Raw genomic sequence first — 25,686 nt, 5'->3', positions numbered from 1 at the left:
ACTATTTAATCAGTATCTGCTAATATTCCTGGGAATTTCTAAATGCTGTAAGAAAAAAACTTTACTCTCAATCCCGCCAAAGCTACAAAGATTGAGCAATAAATTAAGGGCCATGCTGAGTTAAGGAGGGTCTGGTTGTTTTTGGACATTTTGCACTAACATTAAGCAGACGCTAGAGAATAAATTTATCGGAGAAGAAACAGAAGCATGTTCTCCGCTGATAGCAGTCTCCTGAGGACAGAAAAATGAGCAAAGCACAATGAATTTTTCGTTTAGGGTTGCAAGAAAATTTACTGTAGTTTTTGCGCAATTATATTAATTTGAGGAATTTAGCTTGATCTTTGTGATTTCTGTAAGGCTAAACAAAGTGCCTTCAACTTTTGGCTTTTGGCGCAGAATAAAGAAAAAATGATAAAATCTTATGCGGATCAATGAAGACAGTTATTGAAATTTTATTATTATATGCAGCCATTTACTCAGTGTAATCGTAGATTATTACCTTACCTGTTCAGGTATTCCAGCAGGTCGTCCAGTCACCATTGTAAACACAATCATAATGACCGGTGTCAGTCATCGTAGACAAGCGTGAACATGCTTTTTGTCTGTTTAGAGACAAATAAAAGAAGAATGACCGCAAGTATTCCAACACAATAACAATTGCGCTTTACCACAGCAGGGTTACAAAATATTCCCTGGTCAGAAATATGCAAAGCCAGGGATCCTGCCAAAAACCACAGATATGATTATATCTTCAGGGTGGTTCATTTACAAAATAGTCCAGGACCATCAAAATGCCAACCTCTGGGCTCCTGTGCCCAGCCAAACTCTACCAGAACAAGAAGAAGAGTAACGTGCATTTTTATGTATCTTCTGTTTACCTCTTCCTGCTTTTAGGAATCCAATTCTGGTAGAGAAATACTAAATCCATAAACTTTTATGCTTCCACGAAGTCTATAAAAATATACAGTCCTTTACAACCGTTACAAGTCACCAAATAAATACAAAGAACTCAAATACCCACAAACAATTTCAAAGGCCTGCCGTAAACTAAGAAATATGTTTTGAAAACTCTACACTACAAAGTCAACAGAAAATGTTATGCAATTTGCAGGTTTTATACGCCCATTTTGTTTAAAACACGTCCCAGTGTGCAATTTAAAACACACGGATTTTTATGCAGCCGTAAGCAGATTTTTACAAAACTGATGTTTGAAGTGTGTCCTCTGGTGGCAGTGCTGATGTTTTTCTTACCTCCAGCTTTTCTTCTTCCTCTCTCAGAGAAGAGCACCTCCCCCAACAAGAATCCCTCCAAGCCTCCTGTCATCTCCGTGCCACCCAAAGCTCCAGAGGACAAAACCCCCAACACGCACTTTGGAGTTGTCATACATGACAGAGGTTGGTGCCGACACAATCGCAGACTGTCTGAAAGGCCCTGCGTTGTTGCTGCAGCTGCTGGACTCTGTGCAGACAGTGATTGTGGGATGTTTCTGGGGAAAATTATGGGGCTTTCTGTCATGTAGCTAGTTACTGTGGAGTTCATGACCAGACTGTGTTAAACAGATCGCAGAGCTTAATGTTTAGATGTGGTCTGCTTTGTTTCTTTGTGCCTCAGAGTACAAACAGTCAGATGATAGTTGACACCCCGTAATGACTCTTTGGGAGAGAGATGCTGTGAGATTCCACACGGCTTTAGGGTCAGATATGAGTGTGTGTATCTGTGTGCGTGCATTGGATTTACTTGCGTCACAAGCAGGCCCTACTTTGCTGAGACTCACATTAATCTTTTCACTAACCCTCTTTTCTTTCTGTCTTACTCGCTCCTGCCTTCTCTAACTCTGTGACTAAGAGGCCAGGCAGTAAGTATACATCCCTCTGTGGCTTCCCTGTGATGTGCGTGCTTTACTTTTTTCTTTTCCCGTGATCACGTTTGCATGAATTCAGATGCAGTAATGACAGGTACGAGTTTAATTCCTATTTGCTTTTTTCACCAGTTCCAGAGGCTCCCGATCGCCCGACCATCTCCATGGCGACTGAAAGTTCAGCATACGTCACCTGGATCCCGAGAGCCAATGGCGGCTCTCCGATCACAGCTTTCCGCGTGGAGTACAGACGGGGCCGCAGTGCCGAGTGGGTTGTGGCTGCAGATAACATCTCACCTCTGAAGCTGTCTGTGGAGGTTCGCAATCTGGAGCCTGGTGAGTTTACACATCGTTCACAAGTTTTCTCTACAGTCCAGTGATGCAGAAAATGATTGATCTGCCCAGAGGAGAATTTCTTTTTGTAAGGAGATTTGAAAAATAGCACAATTCTTATAAATAACTTTATGCTGCCGTTCGGCTCGCAAAAACTTTACCCCATCACTGACAATGAAATCAACAATTGATAAACAGCAATTAGTTCTTGTTATTATTTCCTGGTCTATGTTGATTTGTAGTTGTCACTGGTCTGCAAAAATGCTGATGTGTAAATAAGAGAAAAAGTAATAGTGAGAATAAAATAAAATACCTAGGGATAATTATTAATAAGGGAATAAGGGAAAATAAAAATTTTATGGTCAAAGCAATGAGGGCTTCTCAAACTTTATAAACCGGATAAAACAGATCATATCATACATCAGCAAATTTTATATATATTATAAATAATATAAAGTTTCAACTATTAACAAGATTTCAGATGCTGTGCCATCAGCTGTTTTTTCCCCTTTCAGTTCCAATACACCAACTAACAGCATCATATGAGTGTTGCCTGCTTAAGAAATTCAACATTAGTCTTTGAGTTTCCAACATCATGATGAATGACTCTGATCAGTTATTTGGGCTGGAATTTTAAAGCCCCTATCTAAATGAATAAGTAGAGAGCCATCTGTAGTCAGACAACACAGAATTGCAGTTTTTGCTTAGCAACACTGTACTGTAACACTGCTGCTCCTGTTGTATTTCTCACTCAGGATCCACCTATAAGTTTCGAGTGGTAGCCATGAACATGTACGGTGAGAGCCCCCACAGCATTCCCTCAAAACCGTACCAAGTGCCGCAAACCAGCCCTCCTAAGACAGACCGTCCAGTGGTTGGGCCTCATATTTCATCCACGGATGCTATCAGCGACACCCAGATCATGCTGCGCTGGACTGTGAGTAGTACATCATGGAAACAGTAGTGCCATTTAAACAAGCGCATTTAGTAGGAAAAACAAAGACAAACTGTCAAAAATTATCAGTGAGTTTTACACAAAGCTGCTGTATTTACAGTAATTGTGTCCACGCAGTATTCTAGTGCATTGACCAAAATCACCATTTAAAGCGTTTTTCAGTCGTGTTTGATTATCTGGCTACTTTTGTTTCCTTGTGGATTTCCTTTATGTGGATATGTGTAAAAATCTTGTCATCTCTCATCTGATTAAACAGTGATGTCACAGCCACAGATATACTGTTAAAATGGAAGCAAGAAAGTATAAAAATGAAATACTAAAGTCAAAGTCTTCTTGTTCTAGAAGCGTTAATATTCTAGCGGTAACTGTTAGGACTCAGCACCTTTATGGCAGTGGCTCTGTTCAGTTATTTGGACTGGATTTTTAAAGTGAATGAGTAGAGAGCCGTAACTTTTCTTTCAGCGGTCACCGGAACTTAAGTCAGATCTGATTAAACCGTGCTTAAAAAGTCTGTTGACTTGTGCAAAATGCCATGCCATTGTAGATTTACTTACGCCTAAATACAGGGTGACGCCATGATCAGCATCTCCGGTTCAACCCACTGGAGCGCTGAACAATTGCTGTGGAAATTCATGTTATGTTAGCCAAGAAAAACAGCGCGTGCCCTTACCTACATGTGTTCTACGATAATGAGTGGAGAATTATGCCCGCCGCAACATGGTCGATGATGTTTTCCGCTTTTACTGATGATTCCTGTTCAGGCTCCTATAAGAGCCGTATCGCTTGTAATTTTCTCCAAAGTTAAGTGCGCATTCATCAAAATGATCTGAACAACTTCCTGTCCCTGCATAACAGTGGAAAAGTTTGGCTGATGAAGTGTCTTTTCCAGGTGGCTCACCTGTGTTTGAACTGATCGTGGTTCTTTTGCAGCCAATCAGACTGTACTGATAGGAGCTCTGCTCCAACAGAAAGAAAGGGAGGCCCTGTCCCTCTGTGTTTTGATTCTTCTGTCTTCAAAGCTGTTTCTCCCTTACAACAGTTTTGGTTGCAGATGGATGTAGATAGTTCCCCACATTTACTTAACCTCAGACAGCCTCATTATTTCCTGAACTTCAGACAGACAGTGCAATCACAATCTAGCTTGCAGTCTTGTACATCTGCTGATAACAAGGCCTGCTATTAGGTGCTGGAAAATTTCCTCTCTTTGTATGATAATTGCTTACCAGATTGCTGTAGTCCAGCATAATCTTTTTTCCATCCCCATCCAGTATAGTCCCTCGACTAACAACAACACTCCGATCCAAGGCTTCTACATTTACTACCGGCCCACGGACAGTGACAATGACAGCGACTACAAAAGGGACGTGGTTGAAGGTAAGTGAAACTACATGTTTTAACGCGTGTATGTTTTTCCACTGCATACCGAGTGAGTAACGGTGTAGAGTGTTTGTCGACAGCTTCCCCCAGTCCTGTTGTAGATGTAAGCTCGTGCTTTACAGATAAACTTGGAAGTGTAATGGATACTGTGTCGAGAGTGGTGTGCATTTTGGCGCTTTGATTTATAGAGAGTGCACTGCTTTCTGAAATCTGTTTTTAATAAATGGTTGCCAGCTAATAGGCCAGAGATGTAATATGAGCCCGACCAGACGAGAGCAGCTCAGGTTGCTGGAGCTGGGTGCAGGAAGGGAGGGAGGGGCATCCATTCACTCCGCCCATCTCTCCAGCATCTGAGTATTTGACTTTCCACACCGCCAGGGACAAATGTCTGTTTGGTCTTTGTCCCCAGCGAGCAGCTTGTTATTACACCGAGGTTACAAATTCCAAAAATTCAGTCATTAAAGAGATAAATTTTAACATGTGGATAGCTGCGCTGCTATACTATTTAAAAATTAGTAGATTTTTAAATAATAACAGGAACCTCTGACCAGCTTACACTTAATGTCAGATTTTAAGAGCTGAAAAAATGGTAATACCCATCAAAGCCCAGTGTTATAGTGTTATGGTATGCTCATAAAGTTACAAATGTAAGTTAAGGGACTAAACAAGAATTTGTCTTATTTTTTGCACTAAAATGTTGCCAGTTTCAGAAGAGTTGACTGGTTGCCTCATGGTTCAGTGACACTAGAGTAAAAATAGAATGGCACTTGAATCAATTGTCTGGTGATTAAATAGATTTTTTTCACATTTGCACGTAGCTGAGGCCAACCAACTGGTGACCATGATGTTTAACTTGCAGTACCCAAAAAACTGACCAATTTTGAACCCAAGGCACAGTCACTGCAATCAGTCTCAGACAGACTGGCAAAGGTTTGAAGATAACTGCCGACAATTAACAATCAATCTTATTTAGACTGTGCCGAGTTGAACATTTTGGATTTCTGTTCAATGTGATTTTCTGTGTATTTAGATGGGAACAGATTTGCAGCAGACAATAACAGATTTGGAATTTTTGCTGTTTTATCACAGTTAGTAATCGTGTTAGTCACAAACAGATTGCGTGTAACTGCCAGCTTAATGCCATTCAATTGCAAACCGTTAGCAAGACTGATAGCCATCTAAATGCCCTTTTATTGCTGTCTTGATGCACTGAAGTTGCTTTAAGGACGGCAACTGACTGCCTCCATCTTTGAAGCAATGATATCAAAGGTAATTACGTAGTCTGTTCATTGCACATGGTGCAATAATGTTGGTTGTGCCACTGTCTCCATCCATTGTTTTCCTTAGTGTGACTGTAATATTATCCTGGTAACGGGAAATTGCCGACAGGTTGCTGACTGATCTCTTGTCCTGTGTGACAGAGGCCGCAGTTGGAGAAATAAAAGGCTGTAGAAGAAATAAAAAATTGGACGTAGTCACCATAACATCACCTATTGACGTGTTAAGTCCCATTTTTTAGTCTTAAGCTAAAGGTTTTGGCCTTTTATTTCTTTTGAAACTAGACTTGATGAGGGAAGGATGGGTCAGATTTAGAATACTCTCATGCCATCGCTGCTTGCCGGTCACAAAGGAGACCTGTCCCATGGCATACCCAGCCTTATCCTTATTTTCTAGAAGACCTTTTCTTGCAGCAGTTTCTAAGTCGCTCACTGTCCTAGAGGCATTTTTGTTGCGGTGATACTGACATTAAATACTGAGATTCAGTACCCGACTGTGTATGCTTCCTCTCTAAAAAAGTGTTCCCACTAAAATTACCTCGGGACATAGGTAGTACATGTGCAGCGATTTATTATACTTGTTATGAAACGAAACATGACAAGTACAGCAGCTTATTTCAGCCTCATTTGTAGGAAATGTGGCATTTCCATGTTGGAGACTGTAGTTGTCTCATCTGTGATTTCAAAGCACATAGTAGTGTGATAGTGTGTAGTAGTGCAGCAGTGGCGTGAGTGTGGAGTGGGAATACTGGAGGCAAGCCAGGACAAACATGAAGCTGCCATATATGGAGCTTGTCTCGAATAAGGCAACTGTCTGGGTCCTGGTGAGACTGTCAGAGAAAGAGACAAGGTTTGGGTGTGAAGCAGAGAGAGGGGGAAAGAACATGACCTGAGTGAGAAACCTGAAGCGAAGGACAATAGGAAGCGAAAAACTGGCTGTGAGTTTAAACAAGTTGTGTCAACACTGACTTGTAGAGGAAGTGATTTCTCACCTTTGTCCCCCTTTTTTCCTGCCTTCCCAGGTATAAAAAACTGGCACATGATTGGACATCTCCAACCTGAGACCTCCTACGATATCAAAATGCAGTGCTTTAATGACGGGGGAGAGAGTGAATACAGTAACGTCATGATCTGCGAGACCAGAGGTAAGGAAACACAACGCTGTAATGCAGAAGAAATGACTCACACTTTAACCAAACCTCTAGTTTATCAGAAGTCCAGGCATGTTTCTGCAAAGGCTGTAACTTTAATGACGGGTATGATCACCAAAATTACACAACATAAATGTACTGGGTTTTATGAGCTCAACAACAATGGCTTGCATTTTATGGTTTGGTGCTGTACCTTGTTATTTTCCTTAACGCAAATGGGTAAAAAGTTATTCCTCATGTCCCCTTCTTCCTTTCTTCTGCAGCACGCCAGTCTCCAGGATCACCCAGCCAGCACCCTATTACCCCATCTGACCCCCATCCTGTGGATACCCCAAGCCCTCCTGGAGGACTGCTCTACGTGATTGTGGGCTCTGTTTTAACGGTGATGGTGTTCATCCTGGTGTCCTTTATTATCATCTGTCTGTGGAGGAATCGTCAGCAGAACAACATGCACAGTGAGTTTACTGTCAAACTAGACTAGACTAAAAATCAATACCCAAACATTGCTCAGGGTATGAAAAGCAAACTTTTTCTCGTACCATGCTCTATGTTACACTGCAAGATGAACAGCAAGCATGCAAGAGTTAACTCATTTTTGAGAATAGCTGGCCCCAAGACAGCTTGTGAAACATATTCCAAGTGTTCATTCCAAGTGCATATACAGATCCCACAGTGCCTGCAAAAGAGTTGGCCATTGTTAGATGAGCTCTTTATCAGACCCGCTGGATCTGTAAATAGCTGAAATTTTGTAGCTTAAAGATTTTGTAGACTGGGTCACTGGTTTCCACCTTTTATGTAAGTATGAGGGTCACATATTATTCATCGGAGTTCATCAACATCATAGTTGATCAAACAGTTGGGCACATGATACCTGTTACAATATGATATTTGAATTATGTCACCAGTGCTGAAATGCTTGTTTGGTTGCTTGTCTGGTGGGCTGTTAACATCATCAAAACTGGCACAGCCATGCATACAACCCCAATTCCAAGAAAGCTGGGATACTCAGTAAAATGTAAATAAAAGCAGTGATTTTCAGATCTTGCAAACCTATATTTGATTCACAATAGAACACAGAAAACATATGTTTAAACTGAGACATATTAGTATGTCATGAAAAATATGAGCTCATCGAGAATTTGACGGCAGCAACACATCTCGAAAATGTTGGGACATGGGCAACAAAAGGGTGGACATGTAAAAAGAAACAGCTGGAAGAACATTTTGAAACTAATTGTTACTTAGCAACAGGTCAGTAATGTGATTGGGTATAAAAAGAGCATCTTAGAAGAGGCAGATAGGCAGAGATTCACCAAGTTGCGTCTAGAATTTTGAACAATGTCAAAATAATATAAAATTGTGAAGGCTATACTAAATAATCTATACTAAATAATATAATCAAAAGACTCTTGATGCCTGTGATTTTCAAGCTCACAGATGGAGCTGTATTGAAAACTGGAAATCACTACGTGTGCTCAGGAACGCTTCCAGAAATCATTGTCTTTGCCATCCACCAAAAATGCCACCATCACCAAGTGGAAAACTGTTCTGCGGTCAGACCAATCAAAGATTTCTAAATCATTTTATTTTGCTTTTATTTACAGCTTTCTTGGAATTGTAGTTGTACATTTTTCTGTCTATTTAAGCAATCTCCAAAACTATTCCAGCTGATGCCCTAAATAATTTTTCAAGCTAAACTTGCTCCAGAGCTGAAACTGGTCTTGTTCCTATCTTGATTGTAGCCTCTCTTGCTGCAGAGTTTGATGCTCCCGGCTACCTGTACCAGTCACCAGAGTTGAACGGCCACGTGCTCGACTACACCACACTGCCTGGCAACAGTCGCGTTAATGGGGGTATCCACGGTGGCTATGGACACAGTGGCCAGATGTTACCCCAAGGATGCCATCACCTCCACCACAAACTCCCGAATGGCTTGGCACTGCTCAACGGCTCGGGGAATCTGTACACACCTGGTCCCCCGCATGGCCACAACGGCACCTTGCCGCACAGCACGCGGGACTGCGAGCACTCACACCCTCACCACCATCATAACGTGAGTGCTGAGGTCGTGACGCCACAAAATACTCCAAAACTTTGACTGAAAACTATATTTCTCGTGTTGTCCATGATGTTTTAAATGGTGGTATTTTACATGCACGGGTACAAATTCGGTTCAGTGTGGCTTAATCTGGTGTTTGTGTCTCCCTGTCAGGGTGGAGGCATGTACACAGCTCTTCCCCAAACAGAGTCTTCTGATTGTATGAGCTGTCAGAACCTCTGCAACAACAACAGGTGAGATAGCATAATCTAACTCTTAAGCAAGGTGTTTGTATGGGTTTTTGATCTATTTTATACTTGGCAGGTGAACTGAAACGGGACTTTTCTCAATGGGCTTTGTAATACCAGTTATATAGCCTTTTTCTTATATAGTTATGTCCCTGTACAGTTTGCCTACGTCTTCTCTTTTTTCTCCAATGAAAATATGACATCCCTTTTTAAGATTATTTACTTTCAATTGCAGTGATCAGTGTGGAAAATCAAGTGAAAGAAGCAAGCAAACAAGTGAAAAAAATCTGGAAATGGAAATTATTGGGATTTCAAATTAACGTTGTTTACTTCAAATTGGGCCTAAAAATACAGATCGGTCATATTTCTACTAAGATATCGCTGAGAAGTGCTCAAGAGCCCCTTTTGAGATCCAAACACACACACGGACACATTTGCCTTCCTTTTAGTCCTGTTTATGTATTTAAGGGTCCCCAGCATCACAGTTTACCCTGTGTGCACCCAGCCAGCAGACCTAATGAGTCCTGTGTTTATTTACCTCCGGCTGCTGGGAAAAGAGGGGGGTGAGGTCACAATCCAATCATGTCCCGATTGAGGGAAGCTGAGTTCGGAAAAACAGGGACAACTTTGCTGCGTGCAACTCTCTGCTTTTGGGAACTTCACTGAAGAGCAAAACCACAATGTGTCACAGTTACTTAGAGGCTGTTTGGCCTGTAATCTCTGATGAAAACAGTTTTTGAAGCACTATGAGAGCGCTCCAGTTGTGTTAGAGCTGTCATTGTTTTGTGGACTAGTAATATTAATTCAGGGTTTTTCTGTGTCTGGTGGAAAACCTTCAGAGAGAAAGAATGAGCATGTAAAGCACTGCTAAGAGCTGTCAGAGAGTGAGCACTCAGCAACACACGGGCATTAGTGAATGTTTCCCTTCCATCTCTGTTTGTCTCTGACCAGATGTTACAACAAGACCAATGGCACTTTCTCCAGTGGCACGCTCCCTCTAATGCATCGCGTGGCGCCGTGCCAACAGGACGGGCTGGAGATGGTGCCTCTGGGCCAGGTTTCATCACAGTGCCGCGGCCACAACAGCCACACGCATTCTGTGGACCAGGAGGCCAACACAGGATACCGATCAGATGAGCACAAAGAGTCCTCACCCTCACAGCATTCCTGCTGTCTGATCAGCAACAATGAAAACTATCTAGCAGACAACACTGGTGAGACACATTTTTCCAGAAAAAAAAGTTTAAAAGTCTTTCCATGTATTTTGTCTTCCATTTCTGCATCTTCTCACTGCACCTATTATGCAATGAAATTTCAAAGTTATTTCCAAGCTTCTCACATGATTACAGATCATTTAATTAAATTTGCTATCGGTCGAATAATGAGGCTATAGAACAAGATGTAGGCGGGGACAACCTTGTCGCCTTAACGTTATGTAGCTGTTATGATATCCCGGTCTCATTATTTTCCTTGATCATAACTCAAGAAGTGGGTGAAAGAGTGAGTCACTATTGCAAAGTGGAAGAGTTTAAGGAACCACGTCAACTCGACCACAAAGTTTTAGACCATGTAAGAGCCGTTGCAGAGTGGGGTCGCTGAGTGCTGAGGCACTTAGAGTGTAAAAGTCACCAACAATCTGCTGACTCAATAACTGCAGAGCTCCAAACCTTCTCTGCCCATCAGTGCAAAAACTGTGCAGCAGAAAGTTCGTGGCATTGATTTTCATGGCCGAGTGGATGCAATGTGAAGGTGACCCAGTACTTACAGTGCTGGTAGGCTGATGTTTTCTACACATTTCCTAGTGGGAAAAAGATCCCATATCTATCTTTTAACAAGTAAAAACATCGGTCTGTTGCTTTAAGAAATTAGCGCATTAAGTTAAAACATTTACTTCTAGATGCTCACGGTTCAGCACTGTTGCATTGCTAGTAGATTTTTATATCACTGCCAATCCTGATGTTGTATGCAGACAAACTATGCGGCGTCACCACAAATTACACTGTGGGCCTCTCCAGAATCTCTGCTTGTCTTTTTTAATACAAAGAGTAAACCAAAGCCTCTCGCTCTCTCTCGCTCTCTCTCGCTCTGTGTGCAGCTGGGGAGGAGCCGGAGTGTGTGGACACGGAGGGGCCTGTGGTGCGCTGGGAGAGTCTTGGCCTGCCAGACTTGGACTGTGACGAAAAGCCTGGGTGGATCTCCAGCAGCAGCCTGGCGGGAGAGCTTATCCAGCCTGACCCGCAGGAGGCCTGAACATAGCCCACACACAAGCACACTCTCCCACAGTTTGGAAGTTTAGAGAAAACAGACAGAGAGACTGAACGAGAGCTGTGGAAGTATCAAGAGTGGAAAAAAGGAAGACCGGCAAGCGATGGGATAGTCAGAGACACTGCATGTTATGGTGAAGAGGACACTAAAGTGTTGATTGGCCTGAGCTGACATGAGCAATGTGGGGGAAAAAGAGGGACTACAAGAGACTGAGAGCACAGTCAGACGGAGAGAAGCGAAAAGACACTATATCCCACTGGCGGGAAGAGTCTCATAAAAGATCAAAAACTCTTTAGATGACTTATTTATTTTTTTGTAGTAGTAAAATATTATTTCATATGAATGTATCTGTTTTAAAGAAAAAAGTTTGTCTTTTATATTATTTATGCCTTTTGAATGAGAAATACTTTTTATTTTTTGTTGTGTTGTGTCCCTATGTGTTCCACTCAAGTGTGGAGATTAGCAGTTGTCTGTGTAAAGTTTTGTAATAATATAAAAAAAAAAGATGTGGGAGAGTCAACAACAACCTTTTTCAATGTCTTTCCTGACCTCCTTCATGTGCAGCACCCGATGAATGATTGCCGTAGTGAATTTCCCCGCCTCGATCCAAACCCATCGATATTTCTGGCAGGCCTTTGGTGTGGCTCTGTGATGGGCTGTTCCACTGCAGTGACCCCTGAATGGGGTGAACGCTCCCTGCACTGTTCAGATTAAGGCTGATGCGCTTTGCTTCACTGACTGTTTGATAAGTCATCACTTTACACAAAATCCAGTTAACTTTGAGAGCTCTGTTGACCTGCTGACCGCAATCTATTAGAGAAATTGAGTAGTTACATTAAAACAGAAATGTTAAGTGTGAGCAGCCTAGATAACTTTGCAATGCATCAGTGCAAATGCCTGGCCACAGGCAGAATGTTTCTACGAACAGCAGGAAATACTCTGTGCAAAGAAATCTTAAGTCCTCTCATCAGTGTGGCATCGCTAGTTCTAAAAACAAAGGGTCAGCCACTTTACAAAGAAAACAGTTTTTAATGTCTTATTTTGCAGGGGGGGGAATGGCCATAACAAAATCAGGGACAACACAGTGTTATTAAGTCTGTAAAGTGAGTTATTGTGTTAGTCTGCAGAAATGTCTCAGAGACGAAAGAATGAAATGAAACTCACTGCATGGCCAGGTATCATAAAGGGCTAAGTAGGAGAATGTAGCCAGTTTTCTTTAAACCGAAACTCGCAAGACATTACCTGACAGAGTTACCCGTGAGACGCAGTCAACAGCTGGTCCATGTGACATCAGATTGTGCTGATGTCTGAATTTCTAGGTTAAAAGTTCGGTGTAGTTATTTGCTAGAAGTAGCAAAGATTCTAATGCTTCTCATGCTTGAAAGGGCATTATAATATTTTGTGTCACCAGTGAACTGAAGCTTTTAGTGGCTTTTGTCGAGTACCAGAATCTACTGCTGCAGAATTTTACAATTTCTGTGAGGAAAAAACCAGAGTGAGAAAAACATGGCAGACAGTGAGAAAAGCACCAAATAGAGGAAACCAGCAAATCAATTGTGAAAAGTTGCCGTGTGATGTTCCTGCTGTGCAGATAACTCATTCATAAAACACTTGTACAATATTCTCCTCAAGTTTCAGCCTGTGTTGCCCAAATCCATTTTCTAAAGGCTTAAAACCTCTATTGGTTTTAAAATAATCTTCATGGTGTGTTGGCTGATTGAAGTTGATAGGGTTGCAGCAGGCGGATGACGGGGCTGGCTGTGCTTCACTGAGGATGACTGCGGTGCAGGCTTTCCATGCTTGGTGCCTGTCTGCCTGTGATTTTTGCCAGAGTTGGCTGCCAGTCCTCAGGCCCTGGCTCGCATGGCATTTCTCCTCCCACTGATGGTATACGGGATATTCCTGGCTCCTGGATTTGCTCGCCTACTGCTGAGGCGTGGCGCAGCATCTTCCGGCTGTTATTTTTATTTTTGATGGAGGTTGTTGTGCCATTAAGGCAGCCAGAGTCCATTAAGCTGACTTTCCCAAGAAGAGTCTGTAGAAGTTTTGGCAGCCCTGAAACTCTAGTTATTTAAATTTACACTGATTTGATTGTGAGAAAGAGAAAAAAGTACCTAATGGCCCCAAACTAACCATTACATAAGCAGACTCAAGTTTCCTCTTAGCATTTATTTTATGTCCATACAGTGTCTATTGTTGCTGTTTGGAAAGAAAAAAGAGAACAAAACAATGGATAGGAAATGAAGCTGGAAATGAAGGAGAAATTATCCGGGGAGGGAGAGGGGATGCTGACAGAAGCAGCCTGGGATGATGGGGAAAAGATAAGGACAGGGTTGTCTCTAAATGAGCTGCTTCTCCATCTCCCACGTCTGTCAGTCGGCACTCTCTCCCAGCCCTGCCCTGCACCCTCTACCCACACAGCTACACCCCTTCATTAAGGAGCCCATGGGAACAAGAAAGCTTATTGTCCGCCCTGGAATTTTTGCCCCTTGCTGCAGAGCGGATCTGTTAACGCCAGTCTCTCTTCCCTCCGCCCACCATTCTTCCTCTCTCCCCTCTTCAGCACACCCTGAATGAATGCAATTCTTATGAATCGGGCAGTGTGCTGTTAACTTGGTTGATTCAGCCACGGGCGGTTTTATCCTTGAGATGTCACAAACCACAAGTGAAGCGTGTTGTTGTTGGATGAAGTCCAGCGGTGTTCCAGCGGGCCCCTGCAAAGGATGAGCTCATGTGCAGAATGCTTTAAGACTAATAATCAAAGTCTCCCTCGAGGATATCTGGTCTTTATTTGCAGTCAGCCTTTGTAGCACACAAAAATGCTGCAACGTTTTCATTTTTGTACTTTCATGCTGTTGGAGCAGCTGGCTGATTATGGGCTGACTGCACCTGTTGGATATAATTAGGGGAAAAATACTCTTAATCTTTATTTAACCTCCATTCCCTTTACTGCCCCATTTTTCCTGGTATATTTGCAATTTCTTTGATCGGACTGATCAGGATCCATAATGAATGTACTGATGATACCTTGTGTTGACATGAACTGATCTTCAGAGTCAACAGTATTAACAAGTAATAAGAAATTCACCCTAGATGAAAAATAAATGAGGGTACCAGCGCAGAAAGATAAGTAGCGATATGTTTATTTTACAAATTAATTATTTAGGAGAAAACTTGTTTTATGTGCGTTTCTGTCATTGCTAAAAGGCTAAAACGTTTATTCAGTTTGCAGCCTTGAGCGATGTTCTTTAAAATGATGAAGTGTGTCAGTCTGCTCTGCCGCCGTCTCTCAGTCTGTTGATAGCAACAACACACAGAGGTTATCTAACGAGCGCTCTGTACTTAAGGAAGGAATAACAATGCAGGATGGTGGTTATTGGAGTTCAACTGAAGATTTCATGAACAGTATATGTCACTAAAGAAAAGAACAAGTAAAATGAGTCATGTCCAGTGCACAAAAAAAATCCAGATGGCTTTGATAATCGAGAAAATGCAAGAGTGGAGAAACACTGAAATGAAAACCACAACCTCAGGTCTACATGGTGTCACGCGTTGTAAGTTTATATGGCTACAAAGATTGCAGGAGGCAACAATGCGGTCTTTCACTGATCAAAGTGTTTGAATGTCCTTCAGCCCAAACTGGTGTTTTCCCTTTATTGGAAGATGGAGTAAGTAGGTTAGTCTGGATTATATACACAGCAAAGTTTCTTTATTAAAAATACACAAAGATATATACCTCGATTCACCAGGACGTCATTTATAAACAGGAATAATAAAGATGATGTTTATAAAGGGAACGCATTTTGAGGTACGTGTGAAGGACATGACTTTTAAAAAGTTATTCACTTTTTTTGTTCAAAATATGAATCAAACTTCTACAAACCATAACAAGTTTCAAACTTCACACCTTCAACATAGATTTCTGGAAAAGCACTTGCAATCTTTAAGGCCAAGCTTTCTCAGGTTTTCTCAGATATGACAAAGTAAAAGTTTATAATTGAAAATTGTTGAAGTTGTAGTTGTGTAGAATTGCTGTAGGTTCCCTTTAACAGTGAAATTGTCTTCATCTGTATTTAAGAGCAAAACTCCTCTCGAACAACTGAAACTCTGAGACAAATTACATCAAAACTATTTGCGTTATTAAATATTAGGGAACCTATTGGGGGGGATTTGCATGAACCACTTCTTTAGAGCAGATATATATGAAGACACACAATGAAATTAGCTGATTTGTAAACAAAACAAAATCAGCTGTCCTCTACATCCAGTCGAGTGAAGTAAAACGTTATCCTGGCCCCTTCGTCTGTATCGTACAAAGCCTGGCAGGTGTACGTCCCGGCTGCTTCGCTCTGAAGCTCCTCTATGACTAAAGCGGAGGTGTCCATGGGCACGTGCATGCGACCCAAGTTGCTGGACTGAGACTGAACCTTTGGGCCTTGCCCGTAGTTATAAGCCAAAGCTATATTATTATCGCTTCCTGGTTTGGTGAAGCCCCAGATGAAAATGGTCGGCATAATGGAGCCACAGTCCAAGGTGACCGAGCCTCCCACAGTTGCATTGGTATGGGAACGGATGTATTCCACCTCTTCGGGGTCAAATATCTCCAGACCTGCAACACAAGACAGGCAGAGTCAGTTACCTGCCTGTGACTGTGTGCAAAGAAAAGCTCTTTTTTTTCTAAAGTAGACCAAAGCAACATTATTGACAGATTTATGCATTAATTGGTGTCCTTGGAAAACTTTTTTAAGACCTCACAGTTTGTTGCAAAGGAATCGTGTCAGCATAAACAACACATAATTAAACACTTACAGTTTAACGCCTCTGGCCTACTCGATAGATCACATTTTATGATATCTCCGCCTGAGCTTAGCAATTTGACAAAATAATGATACCGGTGTGTGATAAAGAGAAATTCTCCTTGCCTCAACTCGCCTCCACCTGAACATTTTAAGCTTAAAGTACAATGAGCCTTTACCGTGTAGCGGAAGAGCCATCCAGCAGAGGAGAATGCAGAGATAAGGAATCATCCTCAGTCTCTCTGCAGTGCCACAAAGTTTCATCTGGAAATCTCAAGCCAGGGGGCTATTTAAAGCCTATCACAGTGCTGATAGTGTGTCCCTCTCCACTCTATACTGCTGTACACACTGAGAGTGACTGAGCGAGGCAGGGGGACTGACAGGGAGATTTCTTTCAAACTACACTGGATTCCCTTTAAATTATTCATCAATGCTTCCACCTCTCCAGTGTTGCTCCATTTTGCCTGTCTCTCCAGCTCTCCACTCATGACTGGGCTAATGGCTGGACCTGAGAGTAAAAGGTGTAGGGTGTCACGGTGATGCCATCTCTTCATATATTATTGAATAAACCGGTGCAGATAGCCTTTTCAGAAATTCCATCATTTCCAGCGTGAAATGGAAACGAGGGTCTAGCAAGGTCAGAAAATCGCTAGCTCCCATCACAACGAGTTATTATTTACCCTATGAGAAGCATGCAACCTGAATAAATCACTACTCATTCACACCATCTTCCTCATGCATTGTGTCATCCAGTCTTTGACTCATGGAAGCAGTATACCCTTAAAAATGCATGTTTTTGCATTATTCATGTATGGATATAAGTCCAAAAATCCTTAAACTGCTTGTTCAAGTTGGACACTCATTCACTTATCTTTGTTGTTACAAAAATAGTCTGTGTTTGGACTAGATTTGGGAGGAGACAAACGTGAATATCATTAGCAGAGCCACCCAGCAGCTTCCAGTAAAAGCAAACTGTGTTTCTCAGAGCATCTGGCTAATGTTTGGGCCTGCAAGCTGCAGCAGTAGAGGCTGAAGCTGCACTCCATAAAACTGCTCTAACTGTGCACAGCTCCAGACTAGGCTGTGGAGCAAGCTCTAATTACTAAGGGCTTCATCTTTAACTCTTTTTAGAGGGGAAAGGGGGACTAAATTTAGAAAGTGTCTGGAAAACAAACAGATATAAAACAAACACATTTTGCGAGGACTTTAACCCCTTAATGCCCTGTGTATCTTATTTGATACATGCAGTTTTTTGAGATATCTACATCAAAAAAGTTTGTGATGAGTTGTCTTGGAAACCTTTTAGAAGGAGGTGTTAGTATATTTTTATTAACATACCACTTCTATTTAAATATTATTATTTTATATTAACCTCTTATAACTGGCCCAAAATCACAGGATAAAAGAGCAATCTCCAGTCACTGAAGAGGAAAGGGTGATAGGGCTGAAAGCTGTGGGAACAACTTAGTAAGTCAAACTTCTACAAAATGGGGGGTAATTTATATTGTATCTGATCATCATAAAATAGACTTCAGATAAGAAATGAACTTATTTGGCACGCCAAAAGTCTCGGCCTGTGCCAGTGCAGCTCCGGTCACACCACTGCCCTGCAGCTGCTATGAGCTGTATGTCCAAGTTATGACAAAAGAGAGAAGAAGTGTGAGTTGTCATTAATGAGACTAGCAAGTCCTGTTCCGCTGGCGAAAGAGCTGACCAAATTCTTTACTGGTGAAGCACATCCTTTCGAAGCACTGCAGTCCTGCATACAAGGAGCTGCCACATCTGCTGGCTGCCTGCCTGATTTGTTGCCTGGCTGCTTGCAAATTTTTTGAAAAATGGATAAGAAAAAGACCAGGCGACTGGAAAATGTGAGTCATTTTAAAAGCAAAATGTTTTTTGGAAGGTGGTTGTTGTGGGGGGTGGCCTTGGTGGGGAGTTAGTGATGAAGGCTTCTTATCTGGACCCTCTTAGCCCTGTAAAAGCTTTCAGGTGCAGTGCCCCATTGAGCAGATCCGGCCAGGCCGAGCTCTTGCAGCATTTTTTTTGTTCTTGGCAGAAGATGAGAGAAGAAAATCAGACTCAGATAACTGAGACTATAGAGGGGTCTGTGTAACACTTTACTGCCACCCCAACATGTCCCACCCTCCCAGACTGTGAGATCTTGGCAATAATGCACTTTATGAGACAGCAGAGCTAGCAAAACAGGTGGGTTCCTTGAGTGTGCCCTATGATTAGATCAGTCATTACCACTGGCATTGTTGAAATCAAAGATAACCTCTCATTGTAGAGGACCACCTGTATTGGAATGTGTTACTAAAGCTAAACAGAAGATGATTCAGTCGCTGCATGAGAAAAAAGGTCTGGCCTGGCTTACAGTAAGGAGTGTGTGTTTTCACTTATTTAATGATTCCTTTATTTTCCCATTTGATAAAAAACTGCAGTGCAACCACTGTTTTTATTTTTTCAGAGCGTTACCCAGTTTTTATTAATGTGAACTTCCTCCTATTTCTAAGTGTAACTGTCTTCTGTTCCTCATTGTCCTCAGACTTGAGTCTCACGCTGGCTGCAGCTGGCAGGTTTCCTCCTCCCCGCTTTTTCTTCTCTTGACGGTTGGGTCATGGACCACACATTGAGGAGGTGGAGCGAGACTGTTGTATTACTCTAGTAGACAGGCTAACATATATTAGCCACCCTACCATATATGTCTTCTCTATCATCATCTATCTGCCAGGCAAGCAGAGTGAAGAGGTAAGCCAAGTTTTGCAGAGGTTTGTGCTCGTAAAACACAGAAGCCCATCCCTCATGACCTCTATTTCCCTCCTGGCTGGCTTCTCATTTGTCTAGTCTTAGACTTCACCATTCCTCTGCAGAGGGCTCCCTGTTGGGCCTTCACCTGAATCACTGAGCAGAGCACAGCACAGCTGACTGGCCTTGGAACAAGGGCAGCAGGAAGGGTCCTCTCCACAACTGAGCCCCAAGAGTGCACAAACACAAAATGTCATCTTAAATCTGCAGTTCTGCAGTTATCCATTTGTTTCCATGCTGCTATCCAAGTTAAAGTTGGTAAGTAGCAAAACAGATCACTAAGATTCAAATACACAAGAATACTGAAATGATCAAATATTACAACCAATTAAAATGAGTACAAGGTAGAGAATAAACCACATCCATAAAACAGCTGTTCACTGTAGTTAAAAAAAAAAGCTTAATTGCTTCCTTGCTGAGAGGTCGATGAGAAGATTGATACCTCTCTGTGTACAGCTATTTCCAGGAGCTGATTAGTTAATCACCGAGTCTTGAAGTGCAAATTTAGGGAGCTACCATATAATTGAGGGCTGCACAAAAAACAAACAAACAAACAAAAAAACTGTTCTAGTGAGTCTTTGCAATGTGTCTTTTAGGAGCTCGCTTTTACTTTCATACTTTTTTGAAGTCTTAGTAAGAGCCTATTTCTAGACCCCAGCGTTATTTGTCACCATTAGAGAAGTTTGTTTTGAATACTGGAGCAGAACAGTTGAAACCGAAGAAGAATGGTCTTGTTTTGATTACAGTTTCAAGTGAATGAGGATGTCTACAGATGTACACTTTCCTTGTGGGATGCATAAAATATTGAATCTCACTAGCTCGCTAATACATTTAGCTCTGGACCCAAGTAAATAGTCTTCCAAACACTTAAAACAATGCATGTAAATGTTTAACCAGCATTTTAAAGCTGCACAAAGTAAAATAACAAGGCCCAGAGGTGCGTAAGTACATTTGACTTTGAACCAAGCGAGATATTTTGCATGTCTGAAATGATTCATCTTTTAATCAGTCCCATAACTGCTGGGTGGATAGATAAAGCTGAATGAGTAACCCAGAAACTAACTCAATATGACACTGAGGGGTGCTCCTAAATGTAGAAGTTGTAGAGTAAGCGGAAACTGCAGGCAGGCTAAAACAACTTAAACAGTGTCCTCTAAAGGAGATTTACAAATATGATGCACTAAATAGCCGAACATCACTGATGTGGGCTGGCATTCAGATCAACTGCCATCCATTGATTTTGTAGCCTGCGATTAATTCTTTTAAGCAAATGTTATTTGGGTGGCCTTCAAGTAGACTGAACTATTAAGATTGCAAAACAACATAACTTGTGTAAACGATTTACTTGAAACAAGTGTTGTTCTCTTGAGACTAGTGGAAAGATCTGCTTATTCTGCCTCGTTTCAAAATGTTTACACGCACTGAGTCCTGTAACAGGAGAACCAACTCTGGATCGAACAGAAGTAGTTTCATTCCACTGACAGAAGAAACCAGACTCAGCCAAATGCTAAAAACTGTCTGGCTGAGGCCATTTTTTACAGTGTGCTGGTCTGAGTGGTGCTTGTAACGTGCTAAGTTGGGTATGAAAATCGCAGAACTACAGAGATCCATGTCTTTGGTCCATGTCAGGGAACGTGTGCAAAGTCCTCGACTAGTTGACCTGGAAAGAGCCAGATGGGGATTGGGATTTAAGGACCATAGAGGCCTTTTGCAAACAACATGTGGAAAGGCTTTGGTGGCTAATGTAGCGTGGAGTATTTATGTACTGAGCAAAGACTTGACCACTGTCCATCGGGATACAAGGAGCAGATATGCCACATTCATCCGTGACCTCAGCAACCATTTCCACAAGACCCCCTCATCCAGACCAGCTTCCCTCCACCACCCCTTCTCCTGCTTTTCTCCCCACGGGACACTCGTGCTGCTCCTGGTTCAGCTGTTTATTGTACAGTAGCTCAAACCCACAATCCTCTCTGAGCAGGTGGTCTGCCATAGGCCTCTTTGTTTTCCAGAGTCTCCCATGGCAGCTGAGGCCATAGAATAGAAGACACGTGCAATAATCTAGATCTATGGGGTTTTAAAAAATGTTTGGTTTAATTGATTTAGTTTGAATGTCATCATAGATGAGATGAGTGAGGCTGACACAGTGCTTTGTTCAGTGAGATCGGTTTTTTGTTTTGTTTTGTGGTTTGACAAACTACTTTATTTTGTAATGCCTATAGGGTAATACTGGAGGCAGCAGTAAAGCAGCAAGGCCAGTTTTAATGCTGCCACAAAAACTATAAAACTCATTTATTGTAAAATGGATAACAAACTGATTCAATCATGGATAATGTAATATGTTACTAATATTTTTAAACACAGTCGTCAAGAATAACCTGCCAGAGCTGAAATTTAAGACATTTGGAAGGTCAAACTTTTTAAAAAGGATCAAAATAAGAGAAACAAAATCATTTTCACAAGATGCTAAACTATCAGATGACTTAGTGATTTAAATGACTACCTTCCACTTTGTTTACTTTCTTTACCTTTTCCTATATTCAATGTATTTGTGCTAAACTGGAACTGGCATGACTACAAACGATTATTTGTAAACTCTAATGACTTAATGCACATTAGATGCAAAAATACTGAGATTTGTGGGAAGATGACATTTTAAAAAATGTGCTTATTTGCCTTATCATAGAGAATTCAGTAAGGAGCGTGAAACCTCTGAATTACCAATACCAGGAAACCATTGGTTTCTGCATACAGTAAAGAAATAAGCCAGCACATAGCATCTTATAGTACAGGGTAGTGCAGAGGAGACTTATCCCATCTCCAGCTTCACTATCTGCTAAAGCAATACGGTCCTATTTATAATGACTATCACATATATTTTAGCCAGTGATGGTTTAACTAAAAGTATAAACCATTTGGACATTTTCACTGTTTATAAAGAAGCTGAATCAATTTGAAAGTTGGTAAGAACACGGTTCTAAACCCGCAAACTGTCGCATGCTTTCCAAAATAATTTGCAGTAATTATAAGATGCAATGAGATGTTCTGTGGCTTTGGGCAGAACTTCCTTTTTCTTCAGAGACAGATGACACACATCACTGTTATTCCCTTGTTCAAACAGATTATACTGCAGCATTTGGGGATCACTTTGTATCATTATGCAATTTTTCACCAGATGTACAACAGTAAATTATCGGTTTCTTTCAGCAGAATGTGAAACAGCAATATGGCATGTTAATGTGTCAACTGAGCCAAAAATTAACTTAAAACTGCTTTGAACATAACAGTGAAATTGCTATTTTGTTTGCAGTGGGGTAATGAAGTTGTCAAAAGTTGTTTAACTCCATGGTTTTTCAGCAAAAATATACCCTGTGTAATTTACAAGCACACCACTAATTTGGGCAAATAGGGGTGTGAACGTGCATGATGGTGGTTGGCACGATGCTAGCTTATTCAACACTGGCAGAACTCACAGCTGGAAAGGAAGTCTGAAAGTTCCTCCGTGTTGGTCAGGCTCCCATATGAGGTCAATTAGTATTCACACTGAATTATTTTCTTCTACTTATAGATGTACAATTTACATGACATTACAAATATCTATAATTTAATGACATTAAAAGTTTCTATATTCTCAAACATCAAATGCAAAGGTTGCTGCACCCAAATTCACGGTTTAATTTATATCTAAGAACCCCGGAAGCTGTTGAGATGTAGTAAAAACCAAGATCTTGAGCCTGTGGGTGGTTCTAGAGGAGATATCAGGCTATGTTCACAGTTGGCAGAAAGGGGTGGTGTGGTGAGTTAATCTTCTGGTGATCATGAAAATCTATACATTTGATCTCAATGTCCCCATTTCATATATGTTATATCAGGAACAAAGTGTTGTGCAGACCAACAAAACTATCTTCATCCCTTTTTATGAGTCACTTAAAACAAATATGTCTTAAACTACATGTCAAAAACATGATTAAATCTAGTGAAATGGATTTATAAAAATGATCAATGAGTTTGGGAGTTTTTTTCTGCTGCTTTTTTTTTTTTTTTTTGGCTACATCTATCCATTTTTTCCACTTATTCATATTTTGGGAGCTGGAGCCTATCCCAGCTTCCATAGTGAAACAGGCAGGATACACTCTGGATAGGCCACCACTCTGCTACAGGTCTGACACAGAGAGACAGACAAGCATTTACACCCACATAGGATCACCAGTTAGCCTAACCCCACGCCTGTCTTTGAACTACTGGAGGAAGCCATAATGCAGAAAAGAACCCAACATTCAAACGCCACAGTCCTAAAAAATGACTCAAACCCAAGATTTTCTTGCTGTGAGGAATTTGTGCTAATTACTTCACCAACATACCATGTTTTATCTTGAACTACATTAAGCTCTGCACCATATGTCACTTTTCTCTCAGAAGCCATGTGCAAACCACTGATTTTCATTAACTGCCATTCTTACGAATGTCATGCCAAGCTTTAAAAGTGATACTGAATGCGTGAATATATGACGAAGCATGTGTTGTAATAAGGTGGGAGGATACGCTGCTGGTTGTGGAATAATCAAACACGTTTGTATCTATATTTCTGGTTCACTCTAATGTGTGTACCATACATGTTTAACAGCTTACAAGAAAGTCTGTGTGGTGTGTGTATTGTAGTATTTTACCAGTCTTTTAAATTACAATACTACTAATAATCATTATATAATTCAGCATAGATTTGAGATGAAAATGTATCCATGCACGCAACTAGAACTAACTTTGTTCATCACACTTCAAAGTAGAAAATGTATTGTTTTCCTAAATTTCACTGGTAGTTTTACTCGAGCTCAGCACACAATGGCACTGAATTGTATTTGCATTGGGAAAACTTCTTATCTTAACCAAAGCATGTTTAATATACAGTGGCCTTTATTGCTGGTTTGATAGTCATTCTCAGTCTCTGACAGCTTGTTGTAACAATCTGTGCAGAGGTTTTTCTTCCTCTTTTTTTTTTTTTTTTTTTTTTACATGGACATGTTAAAATCCACCAACAAAAAGGCTTCTTGTCCTATTCTTGTACCTTCAGTTGTTTTACAAACTTCATAAATGGATATTTGCTCATTTTTAAGTGGGGCCTGCCGTTTATATGGAAGCAGTCGCTAAAGGCTTTTAGGTGGGCACTGGCCATGCGATATTTGCCTGTACCTTTTACCCCTGTCTCTCTCTCCTTATTTGGATCAGTAATTTTAAGTATGAAGTGTCCAAGTTTGACATCCACACTGAAGGACAGACCAAGTACAGAACAGCTTTCAGACATAACCACATCTTGTTTGTTTGTCAAGTGTGTCCTAGAAGAACAGAAGGAAGTCAGAGCAAATGTCTGATATGAAGCCATGCTCTGTTTTTCCACAAGCTGTTTTTCCACAGCTTTAAACCACAGACAGTGTCACCAGTGTACAAAGCTTTCATTCATGCACAGATTGGCAACAAAAACAAACATCAACAAAGGTTTAAAAAAATCCACAGAGCAGCCTTTTTCAGTTTGAGAGAGTGATGCATATCTCCTAAAAGTTGTGTCTCGCTCATGTAGGTTTCTCCACTAACTGCATGCTTTTTGTAAGGTAAAGACATTAAAGCATTAAGCTTTTTTTCAAAAACAAACTTGAACCCTGGAGTGCCTTCGCCATCTGGAAGCAGTAGAGTGCTTGTCTTAAAGATAAAAATGATATGAATTGCTGCTGGCAACTCAAATGTCCAGTCTGGGATCAATTACATAGACAGGATCCAGGGAAAGACGAGGGAGCACAGATTCTATATCATGGCTGGGCCCAGCATAGGCATGTAACCCACATACACCCACATGCAAACACACACGCTTAAAAAAACTGCTGTGTGACCCGCAGCTTGTGCGCACAGTTCCCTGTGCCTGGTTATGGATTGGCTGAGACCGCATGCTGCCACATTCCCGCCCCACTCGCACACTGCATTTAACAAGCGACTGGCAGTTCCAGATGAGGCCACTCTAGGCCAGCTGCTCTGTCATGTGGGCCGGGGCAAAGATTTCTTCAAGGATCAATAGAATAAACTTGTCTCTTTCACTGCCCTGTGTAGTTTCATACTGTGAATCAAACTCAAACAAACAACAAATTATTCAATTTTAAGCATTATTTTCCAACTTTATGTTCACTGCCCAGATTTCTCTAACATGTCTGTATCCAAAATTCAGCACCACAAACACATCTGCCCAGCAGTCTCAGCGAAATGCATTGTGGGATTTTTAACACAGAGGAAGGGAGGAGGGTTGTAATGGGATGAATATGAATAGCACAAAGTAAAAACAGGCCAACCAGGAGGGGAGAATGGGAGAAAGACAAAAGGATTTAATAGGATCCAGACTGGTTTGAGTTTGCACTGTTTCAAAGGAACACGCTGCCATGTGTACATATACACATGCCATGATTCTTTAAGGCCTGAGCAGACAGGACCAGGCGTTCACAGCTTTACAGAAGGTCACGGCAACACGTCCAGTCCCCATAACCCTTTTTAGGGTCAAGCTTCAATTCACACAGAGTGAAGGGCCTCACCTCATGTGGCCCCTTT

General features: G+C 41.4%; 1 protein-coding gene across 2 annotated transcripts in view; it reads left to right on the top strand.

The window, feature by feature from the left end:
* The window catches only part of cdon (cell adhesion associated, oncogene regulated), a 33,862-nt gene extending 20,490 nt beyond the window's left edge, over positions 1–13,372 (top strand). The window contains exons 10-19 of one of the 2 annotated variants that reach the window (XM_063493624.1): positions 1,279–1,395; positions 1,992–2,195; positions 2,948–3,129; positions 4,416–4,521; positions 6,824–6,946; positions 7,216–7,407; positions 8,695–9,005; positions 9,165–9,244; positions 10,190–10,452; positions 11,334–13,372. In XM_063493624.1, the coding sequence (XP_063349694.1) occupies positions 1,279–1,395; positions 1,992–2,195; positions 2,948–3,129; positions 4,416–4,521; positions 6,824–6,946; positions 7,216–7,407; positions 8,695–9,005; positions 9,165–9,244; positions 10,190–10,452; positions 11,334–11,488 (1,733 nt within the window). In that variant the 3' untranslated portion in view covers positions 11,489–13,372. The remainder of the gene's footprint in view (positions 1–1,278; positions 1,396–1,991; positions 2,196–2,947; positions 3,130–4,415; positions 4,522–6,823; positions 6,947–7,215; positions 7,408–8,694; positions 9,006–9,164; positions 9,245–10,189; positions 10,453–11,333) is intronic. The other variant, XM_063493625.1, reaches the window with a different exon arrangement.
* The last annotated feature ends 12,314 nt before the right edge of the window (positions 13,373–25,686 follow it).

Source organism: Pelmatolapia mariae, linkage group LG14 (assembly GCF_036321145.2).
Source record: "Pelmatolapia mariae isolate MD_Pm_ZW linkage group LG14, Pm_UMD_F_2, whole genome shotgun sequence".
Classification (NCBI taxonomy): Eukaryota; Metazoa; Chordata; class Actinopteri; order Cichliformes; family Cichlidae; genus Pelmatolapia; species Pelmatolapia mariae.
This window is presented reverse-complemented; position numbering and strand designations above follow the sequence as displayed.